This window comes from Leucoraja erinacea, chromosome 10, assembly GCF_028641065.1.
Source record: "Leucoraja erinacea ecotype New England chromosome 10, Leri_hhj_1, whole genome shotgun sequence".
In the NCBI taxonomy this organism is placed as follows: Eukaryota; Metazoa; Chordata; class Chondrichthyes; order Rajiformes; family Rajidae; genus Leucoraja; species Leucoraja erinaceus.
This window is the reverse complement of record NC_073386.1, coordinates 46822606-46840934: the sequence shown is the minus strand read 5'-3', so window position 1 is coordinate 46840934 and position 18329 is coordinate 46822606. Positions and strand designations below refer to the sequence as shown.

The following is an 18329-nucleotide window of genomic DNA, read 5'->3' as shown; positions in this document are numbered from 1 at the left end:
TCTGCAATTCCTTCCTACACTGTTCTGTTTCATGTTCTACAGAAGAGACTAGGCCTAGGCACTTAATGATATTAGATTAGGGATACTGGGAGAGAACTTCAAAATATTACAATAAGAATGTTTCAATTTTTTTACCTGATTTATCCAAAAGATAGCAATATCAATTGGGTAGTACTGACGCTGCCATGTAGTAAGTACATCTACCAGGCCTTATCTCTGGAGTGAGAATTGAACTAACACCATTCATGACTCTGAAACAAAATCATTTACTATTATTGAATCTGCTGTGCTTCTTATGAGAGGAAATTAGGATAAAAACCGAGCTGAAAGTGCAAACATATGCATAGATTCATATTCCAATCATCTGTCAGTACAAACCTACGCCCTCTTTACTTTTGATACAGTGAGTAGTTTTCAAACGAAAGGATCCTTGACGCACCCCTCTTCTTCGATGTTTAATATGCATTTATTCCTTGGGGTTGCGGGTGAATTAGTTGTCGTGTTTGCGCCGGATGGCAATGCAGGTTGCACCGACGTGGGGCCGGAAGTGAGTGGGGTCGAGGAGAGGGGGTGAGGGGACGGTGTCGGCGGTGACACCGATGAAGCCGCCGCCGCCAGCAGAGAGCGGCCTGGAGACGACGCGCAGATCCACCGCTGCCCGTGACCAGACCAGACTAGACCACGGCCCTCCCTCCCTGCCGCCAGCGCTCGCTTCACTGCTCACCCCACAGGCGGATTGTTTTCGCGATTATTTTGACGGTTTAGTGTGGGGTTTTTCTTCTTCGCCCTCTATCCAGCTCCGCCGAGCTATGAGTTTAACCTCCTCCTCGCCGACGGCATCCGGATCGTTGAGCACTCGGGAGATTACATGGCGGCTGCTGCTGGGCTTTAGCCAGGAAGAATGAACACGTTCTGCGCGCAGTATTTACGGTGAGAGGCCGTGAGAGGGGTCCAGGCCTGCCGCTAATGGCGGCCGAGAGCGGTGGGAGGTTTTTGACGGGCTCCGGGTATATTATCTGCCTTCCCCGCACCAGGCCCTGAGCCCCGCTCTGGGTTTCCGCACTGCGTGCACGGAGCGTCTGCAAGCGACGCGGTTGCTTGGTGTGTCCTCTCCCCCCGCTGCCAAATAAAGAGTTGCCATCCCTGGCACCAGCTCAGGCAGTGCATGTGGGCCTCGTCTTGCCAGATAATCTTTTGCCCCCTCGCCATCTGCCACCGTAGTTTGGAGGTTAGATTTGGCACTTGTCCTGGGGCATAGTCCTGGTAACCTCGAATGTTCTTCACACAGACATACATCAGATAGTATCAGTACACACGCATGGTGCAGGCACTGGTTTCAAAAAGTAAACATCTTCTAATGTTGCCCCTTTCCCAGCCCGAATTGATTCAGGAAACTGGAATCTCTGTTTAATGATCTACTTGTCTGAACAGTGGCCGAGTAATGTTAAAACTGATGAGGTCTAGGATTCTGCTTCAGTGGAAGGTGACTTAGTGCATGCAACATTTATTATTTTGCACTGGTCAATGTGATACTTGTGTTTGTATAAACATTACTTCACTGTTGAAAATGTGACAGGACCTAGGTGAAGCGTGGTTAGGAGATCTCATAGTATGTAGCATAAATGAAGGCGTCAAATCCAAGGGGCTGGGAGACATACATGCAAACGTCCCTGTATTCATAATTTATTAATGCAAAAAAAAAACCCTACTTTCTTAATTTATCTCCCCTATTTGGAAATACCTTTTTTTATAAAGAAATAATGTATTGATCTTGTCACTCTGCTCTCATCTGCATTTTCCAAGATAAAAAAAAATGAGTGCAATTTAGTAGTAATATTTTTTCTCCTTCCTTGGATTTATAGCGATGGCATTTGTTTTGGGGAATTTGCATATTTTTAATTATCTATTGGACCATGATTAAAGCTAATCAACTTTACTATAAAAATTTTGTTTTTTTGGGGGATATCATACTTCTAAATTTCAGATAGATAAAAAATTGTAATACTACAGTTTTGATATCAGAAGCATAAATTAAATCCTATTTCACAGTGATTCCTTAGGTTATATGAGATATCAGTTTGAACAGTAGCAGGTATTCTACCGTCAAAAGCCTGTCATAAACTGTTTTTTGACTGAACCATAATTGTTTTTTGGGCACTTGGAGACTGTTTTGCTTGCTGTGTGTAGTTTTTAATCATCTTTGTGAAGGTACAACTTTGCTCTGGATAGATTGCTTATATGGGCTGAAATTAACATCCTCTGGTTTCTATTACAGGTACTTATGTTAAATATTGACACTTGCCTACTGGGTCCATGACCTTGAATGTCAATGAATTGTTAGCTGTATCAGATAAATCATGTATTTGCATCAGTTTTGCTGCATATAAATGTATGGCAAAATTATTACATGGATACAAGGGCTCAGTTGTGCTTGTGTGACCTGAGTTGTAATTATTGAAGGCTTCATTCACTTTCTGTATCTTATTTATATTATAGCAAAACTTAGAGTAAGGATTAAAAAAAAATATATGTGAAGGATCTGAGGTCAAATATGTATGTATACCCTTGAACTTTGCAGAACTGATTTAACACTAGGCAAAATATGATCTGAAACATAAAACAATATCGTTGAAATCAGTGGCAGACACAAGTAAAGGTGATGTGGCATTGTCCCCACTTCAGTGAATCTATGAATCTGAATAGGACATGACCCTATCCAGCAATGTTGGTAAGTCCTAGAGTATTTTCTCCAGTATTTTGCTGCCTCCTTGTGCAGTGTCTTATTTCCAAAAGCCTGGCTGCATACATTCATTTGCTTGTACTGTACTGCATATCATAGTATCAAAAGTTTGTGTCTATGATCAATAGAGATCAAAGTGTTCCCAAAACAGGTGAAATCTTTCCAACAGGCCACAAAAATTAAAGACCTTTTGTTTTTCTTGGAGACGCATTTTTGATTAACATTAACTATGTTTCATCAAGTGGTTATTTCAAAGAAACAATGATAGATAATGCTTTCAAGAACACATCACTTGAAATAACTTATTTCAACAGCTTTCTATGGCAAAATCTTTCTTAAAGATTCACAAGCAGTTAATTGAATTAGCCATGAGTAAATTACATGAATTAACTTAGATTTATATTGCATGGTGACATTTTTAAACGTAATCAAAATGTTCTGTTCATCACAAATTGGATAACTAGTGGAAAACGAATACTCAATGTTGAAAGTAGAGAGAAAACTATTCAGCAATTTGTCAGGTAGCATTTAGAATATTTTGGAGACAAGGAACTGTAGATGTTGGAATCTTGAGCAAAACACAAAGTGCCAGAGGAACCTCTCTGGTGAAAGACCCAGAACATTGCCTATCCATTCCATCCACAGATTCCCTCTTGATCAGCTGAGCTCCTCCAGCACGATATGTTGAGAATATTTTTTGGGGGTGTTTGATTGGACCGTAGGGAAGGTTGCACGTTTCGAAACCATTTGACTTGAGTTGAAATGCCAATTTGTATTCTGTGTTTTCTCACATTTGTATGATTGTCTGGATTAGTGTCTGGATCAGCATGTTATTTTTTTATTGTCTTGAATGAAAGTTGTAAAAGGGAAAATAGTTATTTGACATATTTGAAAATATATCCACAAGAAACTACCAGAATGTTTTATTGTTTCAGCACTGAGCTCTTCCATGGTCATACTAAAGTAATCTTTTATTCTTGACAATATTTTTTAAATAATGTGTATATTGATTTATTTATTTTTGTTTTGGAGATTGAAGTAACTTGTTTGTGTTCACATTTATTTTGCTATTCCTGCCCCATATTCTGTCAGTTGTTATACATGTGAGTAGGGGTTAAATTTATTCTTTAAACATTACAGAATGTAGGGTATTTCAGGATTTTGACTATGACAATAGAGGAATTGAGTTGTTTAGTTGAAGTTAGAAATTAGACAACGTAAGAAAATTAGATGTCCCTGCTATGTTTGTTCTCCGATTCTCCCCATTGGTTGAGATCATGGACTGTGAGAAGTTATTGAAGAAATAGGTGCCTGGTCCAAGCTGAGCATGGGCAGTTCTTGGCACTTCATGAATGTGGTCTCCCAGTCCATCAGAACCTGATTTACTTTGTCCTGTCTGGTGAGGCCCACTTTAATATTAGAGGCCCGGTGAATGGACTGAATACTCCAGCTGTCAGTGAGGAGATGTGTTCCTGAGCCTATGGTAAATGGAAGGCCACTTATAATGTAGCTAAAGGTACTTTTACAAGAATAAAATATCTTGTGATGCAGCGATTTGGCTCCTGATTGCCACAGTTGTCTTACTGTTTGTCAGGTAAGACTGCAGTCACTTGAATGTTTTGCATTGGCATTGACATTTGTTGTCTATTCATTCAATTTCTCTTTGTTCTTGCATCTGGGAATTCAGTTGACACTTATATGTTTGAGTGAAGTCAAGAAGGTCTGGAACAACTAATTCTTAGAGGCCCTGCTTTTCATGATATTGGGGAATATGTAGCTGGTGAAATCTTAGGCTCTTTATTCAGATTCAATTTTTTACAATAGGATGTGGTTAGTTGGATTTCTGATTCGACATATTGGATTCATGGATAGTTTTTCCTCATTTGGTAGATTGTTATGTGTGCCGAAGCCGTCATCTTACTCTACTGGTACAATTAATAGATCTCTACCAGTACAATTTGGTGGTATCATAATTTATTGATTGTAAATTGATATTCATTTTTGTTTTCTATGGACTGAATTATTATTAATATCAAGATTATTAGTCTACAATCTTTAGAATTCAAGCTATTTCTGTTCTGACACATCTTATTAAAATATTGTCACTTGCTCATCCTGCTAAAACATATCTCCGTAGTTATCTGCTTTAAATTTCATCTACCATGTACCTAGTTGTTTCACCATTCGATTAATTTCCCTTGCCATCATTGTTTCCTGCATTTCATGTTATATGCAGATTGTGAAATTATGGAGGCACTAGACTACAGGTGCTGGCACCATCCGTGGAGGGAAATGGACAGATGATGTTGGGTCCTATTTGAAGAAGTGATCGATCCATTTTCCTCCATAGATGTGTCTTGACCTACTGAGTTCCTCCAACTGTTTGTTTTTTTAAATTAAAATTATGAATGTGTAATAATGTTCAAATAACTAAAAGCCAAAAATGCTAGTTTCTGGAAACAAGCTCTTTACTTCAATTACATTTGACCAAATGTCTCTGCTTTCTGCATGTTGGCAGAGCATGTATTCAATTGTAATTTGCCTTCAACAAATCTGAATTGCCCATCATTGGTCAGCTCATAACAATGTGGCAATGAATTAGTTTGGTCCTGGAGTGTTTGAAAATTTCCCTTGACCACCATTGGGATTTTTGGCTTGTAATTGCCAGATTTATATTTCTTTTTTTTTTTTTTGTGTGGCAAGGTGACATTAGTCGGAATCCATTTCTTCGGGATGTTTGGAAGGCTATGGAAAATAACCTGGAATGATTCCCATCTTTTCTGATGACTTCTTTACTTTAAAGATTACCTGCCATCAAGATATTACTTACATTTGTTTTTATCCTATCCAATATCATTGCTTCCACCCTTAATCTTTATTGGCAATATCCTCCTTTCTATTTGATGCATGGAAAATACTTTGCTAATTTTCATTCTTAGCTATTTAAATTGACCGTACATTTGTTATGGATTCCTTTTTATGTCCACGTTCAATAATAATCTTTTTTGTCACTAGATAGCTCTGTCTTTGCATCAAATTTCTTGCGTATTTACTGCATTCTCATCTTTGAATCCTTTAATTGCTAATACTTTTGGCTCACATGACCCCGTTATAATCCATCCTACTTGGTCTAGAGATAGATACTACCTGTTGCATGTTCATATCCATAATTGTTCAAAACCAGATTATGCCAGCCATAAACAGAAAATGCTGAAAATATTCAGGCCAGGTAGCATCTTCGTAGAGAGAATTAGATGTTCCGGTCAATGACTTTCAACAAAGCAGTGAATGTGGTTTGAGATGCAGAAAGGAGGGAGAGATAGGGGGAATAATGGGAATGTCTGTGTTGGGGTGGAGATGCAGAGAAAATGAATGTTTCAAATGGTGGCGCTGACTGGGAGATTATTGAATGCTTGTTAATCTCAGATTATTTGGAGCATGTGAGCAGGAGATGAATGGAAATACAGAAAAGAGAAGAGAAAAATGATAAAACAACGCAAGAACTCAAAATACACGACAAGCAAAATGTTGCAGATGCTGGAAATCTGAAGTATAATTGCTGGAAATACTCCCTGTTCAAAACATACGTGGGCACAAATGTGAACATTATGCTGCTGATATATTGTTCCCCAAAAGGTCCCATGCGAAGAAATTTGCTTTGTTTGTTCCAATTCATTTCTGAAACCGAATCTAGCACTGTATTCTTCCTCATTGGGTTAAACACCAATAAGGAAAGTACTTGTAAATTTTACAGAATTGCTTCTGCACCAACCTAGTAACTCCTAGTGTTGAGGTTTTTCTCCACCCAAAAACGATCTGTCTTTCTCTACTGTTTTAATTACACTATAGGTATCTTCCACATTAAGTGGGTGGGGGGTTTGAAGGATGCGTTCCTATAAAATGATCGGTATTGTGATCCCCCCCCCCCCCCCCCCCCCCCCCCCCCCCCCCCCCCCCCCATTAAGCAAAGCCATGGCATCAGCCCATGTGTCAAGAACTGTGAGTTTAGGGATAAAATGTGTGTTGATTTTTTTTTACACCTTCTGAGAAGGCTATTTTTTTTTTGGTATCTCAAATTTTTGGGTAGTGATTTGTGAATTCTATAAGGGTGGGATGGTGTAATGTGGATGTTGCCTGCATTTAAGCTCAGTTAAGTAATATCTATCATGGTTTATTTCTAGATCGGTTTCTATTTTTGATCTTTTTCACTATGCATTTCTGCTTTAATAGTTTCTTTCTGCCCCCTTTTATTCTCACATATCTTTACTGAACACCTTCTAGCAATGAGAATCATGTTTCTTATCCCCTCTTTGGAGTTGGGTTCCTGATATGTTGGAAGTCTGAAGTAAAAGCATAGGATGCTAAAAACACTTGGCAGATCGGGCAGAAAGAGAAACAGTTAACATTACAAGTCCAGGACCCTTTGTCAGAACTGGGTAAGAGAGAACCAAAGTTAATTTTAGGTAGCAGAGAAAGTAGGAATAGGTGGGCAAAGGGAATACCTCTGATAGAGTGAGATCAGGTGATTTAACGTGGCGGTGAAGTAATAGTTAGGATTAGTGCGAGGTCGTCAGTAATATGTTAATGTTAAGATTGTGGAACATATCCTTCAGGTCGGGCTATGTATGTAAAAAGGAAAATTGATGACGGGCAGAAATAGTTCCAGACAGAAATAAAAGTTGGATAAATTGACATTCAGTCTAGCAGACTGCAGTATATCTAGCTGGAAGACAAGGCATTGGATCTTGTTGTAAGGTCAGAGTAGAAATGGGATGGTATGTTAGTTTCAGCCACTAGAAACCCGGGATCATTCCTACAGTTTAATTTGGTGTTTGCAATGTAAAAGAGAAAAGGTGGTGGAAGCTGATACTATCATGGTGTTTAAGAAGCTTTTGCATTGGCATATACTCATATTCATATGCCTATGAGGGAGGTGGTGCACTGGATATGTCAACCCAGGGGCAGAAATTGCGCAGTAAATGGTAAAGCCCTGGAAAGTGTTGTAGAACACAGATCTGGGAGTACTGGTGCATGGTTCCTTGAAAGTGGCAAGTGAGGAGGACAGTGGCGAAGAAGGCCTTTGGCATCCTTGGCTTCATTGGGGATGGGTATTGAATTTCTGAAGATGGGATGCCATGATGCGGCTGTACAAGTCATTGATGAGACCGCACTTGGTTTATTGAATGGAGTTCTGGTTGTCGAACTATAGGAAGGATGTCATTAAGTAGGAAATGGTACAGAAGAGATTCATTGGGATGTTACCTGAATTTGTGGGCTTGGGTTATAGGGAAAGGCTGGTTAGATTTGAACTTTTTTGTTTGGACCATAGGAAACTGAGGGGTGATCTTATTGAAGTGTACAAAATTTTAAGGGGCATGGATAAATTGAACAGTCCAGTATTTTTCTTGGCATATAAGATTCTAAAGCGTAGGCTTACGGTGAGAGTTTTTTTTTTCATTCAGAGGTAGTCTGTACCTGGAATGAACTGACAGGTGGAAGGGGATGTGGGTTACATACAGGCAAATTTAACTAGCCCAGAATGCTTACTTGGTTGGTGTGGACAACAATCCTCACAGTGGTGCAGCTTGTTGAAACACTGTCTTGCACCTCCAGTGACCTGGGTTCTGTCCTTACCTGCTGTCTGATGAGTTTGCATGATCTTCCTGTGACCATGTCAGTTTCCAGGGGTGCTCATCCTCTTATAAGCCAGTCACACACTGATTCCTAGGTTAATTGGCCACCCAAGAATATGGAAGAGGGTTAGAAATAGGTGCAGGAGTAGGCCATTCAGCCCTTCGAGCCAGCGCCGCCTTTCAATGTGAGCATAGCTGATCATCCCCAATCAGTACCCCGTTCCTGCCTTCCCCCCATATCCCCTGACTCCGCTATTTTTAAGAGCCCTATCTAGCTCTCGTGAAAGCATCCAGAGAACTGCCTCCACTTCCCTCTGAGGCAGAGAATTCCACAGACTTACCACTCTCTGTGAGGAAAAAGTGTTTCCTCGTCTCCGTTCTAAATGGCTTACTCCTTATTCTTAAACTGTGGCCCCTGGTTCGGGACTCCCCCAATATTGGGAACATGTTTCCTGCCTCTAGCGTGTCCAAGCCCTTAACAATCTTATATGTTTCAATGAGATCTCCTCTCATCCTTCTAAATTCCAGAGTGTAAAAGCCCAGCTGCTCCATTCTCTCAGCATATGGCAGTCCCGCCATCTCGGGAATTAACCTTGTAATTGGGGGAGTTCGGGGAGGAGTTGAATGGAATCTGAGGGGAATAAATTTGGATATGAAGGATCAGTGTAAATAGGTGCTTGATGTTTGCTATGGGCTCGGTGTGTCAAAAGGCATGTTAATCACAGTGGATCTATCTGGGGAAGGTATAAATAGAGGGAGATGATTGAGAAGAGTGCAGAAAAAAAGTTCTTGAATCTGTGGGTTAGAAAAATAGAAAATTGGGCCATTTGCCTTCGAGCCAGCACCGCCATTCAGTATGATCGTAGCTGATCATCCAGAACTAGTACCCTGTTCCTGCTTTCTCCCCATATCCCTTGATTCTGTTAGCCCTAAGAACTATATCTAACTCTCTTGAATACATCCAGTGAATTGACCTCCACTGCCTTCTGTGGCAGAGAATTCCACAGATTCGCAACTCTGGCTGAACAAATTTTTCCTCATCTCTCTCCTAAATGGCCTACCCCTTATTCTTAAACTGTGACCCCTAGTTCTGGATTCTCCCAACATGGGGAACTTTTATCCTGCATCTAGCCTGTCCAATTCCTTAAGAATGTTATGTTTCTCTAAGATCCCCTCTCATCCGTCTAAATTCCAGTGAATATAACCCAGTCGATCCATTCTTTCATCATATGTCAGTCCCGCCATCCTGGAAATTAACCTGGCGAACCTACGCTGCACTCCCTCGATAGCAAGAATGTCCTTCCTCAAATTAGGAGACCAAAATTGCGCCCAATACTCCAGGTGCGATCTCACCAGGGGCCTGTACAACTAGTACGACCACCTTGCTCCTATACTTAAATCCTCTCGCTATGAAGGCTAACATGCCATTTGCTTTCTTCACTGCCTGCTGTACCTGGGTTACAGAGAATGTTGTAGCATGGAGTTGTGTACCACAGAAACAGGCCCTTTGGCCCAACTTATACATACTGATCAAGCTAGTCCCATTTGCCTTCATTTTGCCCATATCTCTCTTGATCTTTTCTATTCACCTGCATGTCCTGATGTCTTAAACATTCTAATCGTATTGTATGTAATTGTATTTACATCTTTGCCTGGCAGCTCATTCCATTGTAAGATTTTTATGTAATGAGCACATTCCCTTTCTCTAGTTTTCCCATCATGCTAAATTGATCTCACCAATGGAATACCTCTTGTGCTCCTTTCTGGTTTATGTTGTTTGACCAGTTTTTCTTCCTGACCACATACTAATGAAGTTTGTGTACAAACAAGGAACTCCAGATGCTGGTTTATACAAAGAACACAAGGTGCTGGAGTAGCTCAGCAGGTCAGGCGGCATCTCTGGAGAACATGGATGGGTGACGTTTTGGGTCAGACCTTTCTTCAGACTGCATTTAAAATTATAGCTTATTCCCAGTCTTCAGACACTTTTCTTTTCTTAGAAAACTGTTTTTACACCTCCAGTTTCTTTTCCTATACCTTTTCTTTGACGATGTTGTCACCTATCTTCAGAATGCCTGATCCAGTATCTGTTCGAATAGACCCACTTACCTGTCTGCACTCCTAACAATTGTAGTTGGAGAATCACATGCCACATCTTTTATTTCTTTTGGACAATTATGTTTGGATCAACTGATTTTTTGTTTGTTCCCTGTTTCCTTGCTGCCCTTATTGATATCATTTAAAGGCTCTCTATGATTCTCTGTTCTGAAGATAGGTTGTTGATCTGAAATGTTCACTCCCGACAGATGTTGCCTGATCTGCTAAATTTTCCATTTTCTGTTATTATTTCACAGTTCTAGCATTGCTTATATTTTTGCTTTCCCATTCAATCTTATATTAATGGGCATGCTACAGTATCAAACAAGTCTTCCTGCATCAATTAACGGAAGTAGGGATTAATAAATGTGGGGTCTTTGCACTCGTCTGAACAAAATATTTTTGTGTTTCTTCATGTGTTAAGTAGAGGAGGCACAAAATAATTTCACTAAAATAGACTTGATTTGTGAAGGATGATCATTATATAATGGAAACCAATGCTTTTTTAAAAAGTGAAGCGGTTTCATGTTGCTGGAGATCAATGAAGGAGTATTGTATTTTGTTGGCTAAGAAAATAGTGGGACATGACTGGCCTTTTAATATTAAGTGACAAGATTGGCAAATGACAAAAGTTCATAATAACTTGGAGTGATTATGCCCGTTATATGCTTAAATTATTTTGTAGTTGTGCTCATTAAATTGTTTTACTCTACTTGGATAGTGATGGAAGAACTGGGAATATGATCAAAAAACCTTGTTAATTTGTGGGCAGATAGCATACTGTATGCTGGGGCTCTAGCTTTTAATGAAGTGTAAGGGAATTGTATTTTAAATGGCTAGGTCAATTCAATTTCTGTCTTCCACTTGACAGTCTTTTCAAATATGATGAATGGAATGTTAACCAACATCGAAAATCTGACCAAGATAGACACAAAATGCTGGAGTAACTCAGTGGGACAGGCGGCATCTCTGGAGAAAAGCTGTGGGTGACGTTTCGAGTTGAGAGCCTTCTTCAGACAAAATCACGGGAAAGGGAAACGAGAGATATAGACGATGATGTAGAGATATAGAACAAATTAACTAAATGATGCAAAAATGTAACAATGGACAATGGACAACAGGTGCAGGAGTAGGCCATTTTGCCTTTCGAGCCAGCACCGCCATTCATTGTGATCATGGCTGTTCATCCACAATCAGTACCAGATTCCTGCCTTCTCCCCATATCCCATATCTTCAAGAGCCCTATCTAGCTCTCTCTTGAAAGTATCCAAAGAACCAGCCTCTACCACCCTCTGAGGCAGAGAATTCCACAGACACATCTGTGAGAAAAAGTATTTCCTCATCTCCGTTCTAAATGGCTTGCCCCATATTCTTAAACTGTGGACCCTGGTTCTGGACTCCCCCAACATCGGGAATGTTTCTTGCCTCTAACGTGTCTAAACCCTTAATATTCTTATATGTTTCAATAAGATTGCCTCTCATCCCCCTAAATTCCAGAGTATACAAGCCCAGCTGCTCCATGCTATCAACATATGACAGCCCGCCATCCCGGGAATTAACCTTGCGAACCTACACTGCACTCCCTCAATAGCAAGAATGTCCTTCCTCAAATTTGGAAACCAAAATTGCACACAATACTCCAGGTGTGGTCTCACTCGGGCCCTGTACAAATACAGGACCTCTTTGCTCCTATACTCAACTCCTCTTGTTATGAAGGCCAACAGGCCTTTCGCTTTCTTCACTGCTTGCTGTACCTGCATGCTTAATTTCATTGACTGATGAACAAGGACCCCCAGATCCCGTTGTACTTCTCCTTTTCCCAACTTGACACCATTTGGATAATAATCTGCCATCCTGTTCTTGCTACCAAAGTGGATAACCTCACATTTATCCACATTAAACTGCATCTGCCCACTCACCCAAACTGTCCAAGTCACCCTGCCTCCTCATAGCATTCTCCTCACAGTTCACACTACTACCCAGCTTTGTGTCATCTGCAAATTTGCTAATGTTACTTTTAATCCCTTCATCTAAATCATTAATATATATTGTAAATAGTTGCGGTCTCAGCACTGAGCCTTGCGGCACCCCACTAGTTGCTGTCTGCCATTCTGAAAGGGACCTGTTAATCCCTACTCTTTGTTTCCTGTCTGCCAACCAATTTTCTATCCATGTCAGTACCCTACCCCCAATACCATGTGCTCTAATTTTGCCCACTAATCTCCTATGTTGGACCTTATCAAATGCTTTCTGAAAGTCCAGGTACACTACCTCCACTGGCCCTCCCTTGTCCATTTTCCTACATCCTCAAAAAATTCCAGAAGGTTAGTCAAGCATGATTTCCCCTTCGTAAATCCGTGCTGACTCGGACCGATCCTGTTACTGTTATCCAAATGTGCCGCTATTTCATTTTTTATAATTGACTCCAGCATCTTCCCCGCCACTGATGTCAGGCTAACTGGTCTATAATTCTCTGTTTTCTCTCTCCCGCCTTTCTTAAGAAGTGGGATAACATTATAAAGGAAATAGGTCATTTTTAGCTGTAGGGAGGTGAGAACGAAAATCTGGTGTGACATGGGTGGGGGAGGAATGGAAAGAGAGGGAATGCAAGGGTTACATGAAGTTGGAGAAATCAAAATCATATAGCTGGGTTGTCAACTCCCCAAGCGAAATATGAGATGCTGTTCCTCCAATTTGCGTTTAGCCTCACTCTGACCAGGGAGGAGGCCTAGGACAGCAAGGTTAATGTGGGAATGGGAAGGGGAATTAAAGTGTTTAGCAACTAGGAGATCAGGTAGGTCCAGGTGGACTGGGCGAAGGTGTTCAAATCTGCCCGTTCAGATTGACATTAAAGATCATCTGCACTTTGTTGAAAGAAAAGTGGAGGATTCTTGTGAACTCTTGTTTATTCTCGTACTAAAGGCATTTATTTTGTTGATGCCATAACTCGTCGGCATCACCTCTCCCCATGAAACGGAATCATTTCCCGAGCATTGGACTGAAGTTTTGGCATAGCATGTTAAAGATACTGTACTGTTGGAGAAGTGGATTTTAGCCCAGGTGCTCGTGGATACAAAAGAAACCATGCCTTTATTTGAAAGGGAGCAGGGCATTCTCCTGTTACTCCCTTTATCTTCCAACTGGAGTCTGAAATGGATATGGTCATATATAGATGATAAAGTAGAGCATATGTTGATGAAGTGTGGTGCATACAAATGTTTTGCTTTAGAACAGAAACTTCCCTCAAATTTCACTCCAGGAAATCCATGTTGTCTTTCTTCGGGAAATGTGATTTATCTCCCCCCACCTACCCATTGTAGTTGTGGAAGGAGCTCTGACCCATGTCTTCTCCATCTCTTGTAGTTCTGCTCTTGCCCCCACACCCCTCGTGTCCTCACACAGTACTGGGATAGAGTTGCCCAGGTCCTCACCTTATGTCACACCAGCCTCCACATCCAACACATCTTTCTCTGTCATTGGTGCCAGTTAAACATGATCCCACCAGCTGTACTTCCATGGTTCATTCATCCCTCCTACTGGACCGCTTTCCTCGCCAACTGCAGACCACTTCCCTCGCCTCCATTCAGGAACACAGCAGCCTTTCCAGGTGAGACTGGTTTACATGCACCTTCACCAACTTTGTCTATTATATCCGGTGCTCTTGATGTGATCACTACATCGGTGAGATTGCAACCCATAGATTAGTTGAGTTGATCTCAATCAGAATAGTCATGAAACAATGTGATTGACCCTGTTTAAGCATTAGTTAAGTAGTGATCTTGGTTAAGCATTAGAATGTTGAATGTTAACTGTCCTCACCATATACATGTTTATATTGTCACTTTGTGCATGCTATCATTTGTCAGTATTGATAAGTTGTTAGAAATCTGGTCATGCCCAAAAATGGGTGCTTAAATGATGTATCCGAGAACAGTTGATCTTGAACACATGAAGATATTTCTACGTTTGTTGCATCTACCACTACTGGTGATTTAGATATTTTGGCTGTGAACAGGTGTGTGATCTGACTCGGTTGAGGTATATATTAACTATTTAATCAAGACCTTTTGTTCACTTGCCCAGTCAGGCATCTCTGCTGTCAAATAGTGATGGGCAATATGCCTGTTCCAGATTATTTCCATCTGATCACTTGGAAATGCTAACTATCCACTTTCCCTCTAAATGTAGTCCTTCCCTTTAATAGGGTAGCACTGTGCAAGAGCATTTCAGACGGGGAGCTGCCACGACTGTGGTGATCAGTTCAGAGCACTCGACTCCACGTCTGACTAAACAAGTTCTCAGTAGCACCAGAGCTAAGTATTTATTCCTGTTTTCAACCAGATGTTGAGGAGGAGTCTTTGAGAGTCTGCTGCACCTATTTATTATGTAGCAAACGTATAATTTTTGTGTCGTTTGAGGTTTCAGCTGAAAATGTGGGTAATACACTAAGTCTGATGGCATTTGAGGAGACTGCAGGAGTATTGTTTCGAGACGTAAGATTTTTCTACAGAACTGACCATGCACAGAAAATATACTCTATGCAGACACCACATGACCTGTGCATTTTCTATTTATTGTTCCCATTTCCAACTGTTGTGGAATTTTACCTTCTCATCTGTGATTTTCAGATTCTAAACAGTAATTTAAATCCTTTCTTACATTATTAGATTCCAGTAGGCCACAATGACACAGATAGTGGAACTATTGCCTCAGCTCCAGCAATTCAGTTCATTCTAACCTCTTGTGTTGTCTCTTTAGAGATTACACGTTCTCCCTTTGACCGCATGGGTTTCCTTCAGGTGCTCGGATTTCTTCGCACAGATGTGTTGATTGGTAGGTTAATTGGTGAAATTTAGTCCTTAGCTGACCAATATTAGCAGTTTATCATAGGTTTACAACCTTTTTTTGATGGAATTTGAGGCAGAGTTGTACAGTAGTGTCGTAGAGTGATGCAGTGTGGAAACAGACCCTTTGGCCGAACTCGCCCACACCGACCAACAATGTCCCCGCTAGTCTCACTTGCCTGCGCTTGGCCCATATCCCTCCAAAGCTGTCCTAACCATGTACCTGTCTAACTGTTTATTAAACGATGGAATAGTTCCAGCCTCAACTACCTCCTCTGGCAGCTTGTTCCATACACCCACCACCATTTGTGTGGAAAAAGTTACCCCTCGGATTCCTATTAAATCTTTTCCACTTCAACTTGAACTTATGTCAATCTATCTAATGGTCCTCGATTCCCCTACTCTGGGCAAAAGACTATGCATCTACCCGATCTATTCCTCGCATGATTTTGTATACCTCTAAGATCTCCCCTTGTCCTCCTGCGCTCCATGGAATAGAGTCCCAGCTTACTCAACCTCTCCCTTTAGCTCACACCCTCCAGTCCTGGCAACATCCTTCTAAATCTTTTCTGAACCCTTTCAAGCTTGACAATATCTTCCTATAACATGGTGCCCAGAACTGAACACAATATTCTAAATGCGGTTTCACCAACGTCTTATACAACTGCAACATAACCTCCCAACTTCTATACTCTGACTGATGATGGCCCAAGTGCCAAAAACCTTTTTGACCATATTATCTACCTGTGACTCGCCCTTCAAGGAACCATGCACCTGCACTCCTAGATCCCTCTGCTCCACAACACTACCCAGAGGCCGACCATTTACTGTGTTGGTCCTGCCCTTGTTCGATGTCGCAACACTGCACACTTTTCTGTATTAAATTCCATCAACCATTCCTCTGCCCACCTGGCCAATCGATCCAGATCCTGCTACAATCTTTCACAACCATCCTCACTATCTGCAAAACCACTAACTTTTGTATCATCTGCAAACTTGCTAATCTTGCCCTGTATGTTTTCATCCAAATCATTGATGTAGATGACAAACAGTAACGAGCCTAACACTGAACCCTGAGGCACACCACTAGTTACAGGCTTCCAGTCTGAGAAGCAACCTTCCACCATCACCCTCTGCTTCCTTCCATGGAGCCAATTTGCTATCCATTTAGCTATCTCTCCTTGGATCCCATGCAATCTAACTGAGCAGCCTACCATGCGGAACCTTGTTGAATGCGTTACAGAAGTCCATGTACACACCATTTACAGCTCTGCCCTCATCAACCTTTTTGGTCACGTCTTCAAAAAAAACCAATCAGATTTATGAAACACAACATTCCACGTACAAAACCATGCTGACTGTCCCTAATCAGCCCTTGACCATCCAAATGCCTGTATAACATATCCCTCAGAATACTCTCCAGTAACTTACCAACTACAGAGGTTAAGCACACAGGCCTATAGTTCCCAGCATTTTCCCTGCAGCCCTTCTTGAAAAGAGGCACAACATTTGCCACCCTCCAGTCCTCCAGCACCTCTCCTGGATTTAAGGACAACTCGTAAATTTCAACCAGGGCTCCCGCAATTTCCACTCCAGTTTCCCGCATTGTCCTCGGATATATCAGATCAGGCCCCGGAGATTTGTCTACCCTCAAATACAACAGTACCTTCAGTACTTCTTCGACGGTAACCCTGACTACTCTTAAGACACCTCCAGTGACTGTTCCAATTTCCTCCGTCCTACTGCCTTTCTCCTTGGTAAATACAGAGGATAAATATTTATTTAGTACCTTACCCATCCTGTGGCTCCACACAGAGGTGACCACATTGATACCTGAGGTCCCACCAGGTATCAATGCTACCCGCCACAGCTATCACCTGTCCCCATTTTTGTCCTTCTGATTTCCTCTTTTAGTTTATTCTTTAGTTCCAGAAACTCATCCAGGGATGCACTTGATCCCAGTTGGCTATACTTGTCCCATGCATCCTTCTTGTTTTTGACAGACCACTCAATTTCCCTCGTTAGTCAAGCTTCCTTACGTTTGCCTGCTTTGCTCTTCACCCTAACGGGGACGTACACATCCCAAACTTTCCTCAGTGCACTTTTAAAAACATCTCACTTGGCCGATGTTCCTTTGTCCTCAAATAACCTGCTCCAGTCAACTTGAGCGAGACCTTCTCTCATACCCTCAAAGTTGGCCTTACCCCAGTTGATTATTTTAACACGTGGACCCTCTTCGTTCCTATCCATAACTATCTTAAACCTAATTGAACTGTGGTCACTGGTCCCAAAAGGCTCCTCCACACACACTTTATTATCTTGCTCTTCCCAATACTAGATCCAGCATTGCCCCGTCGTAATCAACTCGTATTTTCTCTGGCACTTATGGAACGTTTTTTTGAATCTACTGCAGTATGTAGTGAGAATTTGGCTTGTGGCAAGTTTATTAAAATTAATTGAAGGCAAATGAGAAATATGATTTGATTAATAAATGCTTCTTACTTTCTATTTCATTCTAATGTCTTGAATACCAGTCCCACCATTGGGATTTGACTTGTAAAGTTCTAGTCAAGCAATGTTCCTCCGTAATGTACAAAAATAGTATGGTCTAAACTGTAAATTATGCATACACAAACTAACTGAGCTCAATATATATATGTATTCATTCTGTATCTGAAAGTGAACAATTGTCTTCTCTATCTGTATTAACGTGCTCCAAAATAAGTGTGTGCTAATGGTTTTCAAGTGAAACTTCAAATTTGGTGCAGAATCTTTCTATGGATATTGATATATCAGACTTAGGCAGGTGCAAAACACGACAGGATGTCTGGTTACCGATTTAACAACTTTGGGGTCCTTACGGGAAGTGAGAATTGAGTGTCATGTATGACACAAAATAATCACCAATATCTTACAATGCCACTGTTTAGACAGAACAGTCCAATCATTGCAACTTAAAGACAGTGGCTGATTGATAAAACGTTGGTACATAAATCAAGGAGCAATGAATTTGAT

General features: G+C 41.1%; 2 protein-coding genes across 7 annotated transcripts in view; one reads left to right on the top strand and one right to left on the bottom strand.

The window, feature by feature from the left end:
* Positions 1-540, bottom strand: part of nmnat2 (nicotinamide nucleotide adenylyltransferase 2) — a 261995-nt gene extending 261455 nt beyond the window's left edge. For all 3 annotated transcript variants that reach the window (XM_055642144.1, XM_055642142.1, XM_055642143.1), the window contains exon 1: positions 379-540. The gene's annotated coding sequence lies outside the window, so the exon portion shown is untranslated. The remainder of the gene's footprint in view (positions 1-378) is intronic.
* A 98-nt stretch (positions 541-638) lies between these two features.
* The window catches only part of smg7 (SMG7 nonsense mediated mRNA decay factor), a 106822-nt gene continuing 89131 nt past the window's right edge, over positions 639-18329 (top strand). For 2 of the 4 annotated variants that reach the window (XM_055642140.1, XM_055642139.1), the window contains exon 1: positions 640-930. In XM_055642140.1, the coding sequence (XP_055498115.1) occupies positions 902-930 (29 nt within the window). In that variant the 5' untranslated portion in view covers positions 640-901. Of the gene's footprint in view, positions 931-18329 lie in introns of all 4 variants that reach the window. The other 2 variants (XM_055642141.1, XM_055642138.1) reach the window with 2 other exon arrangements.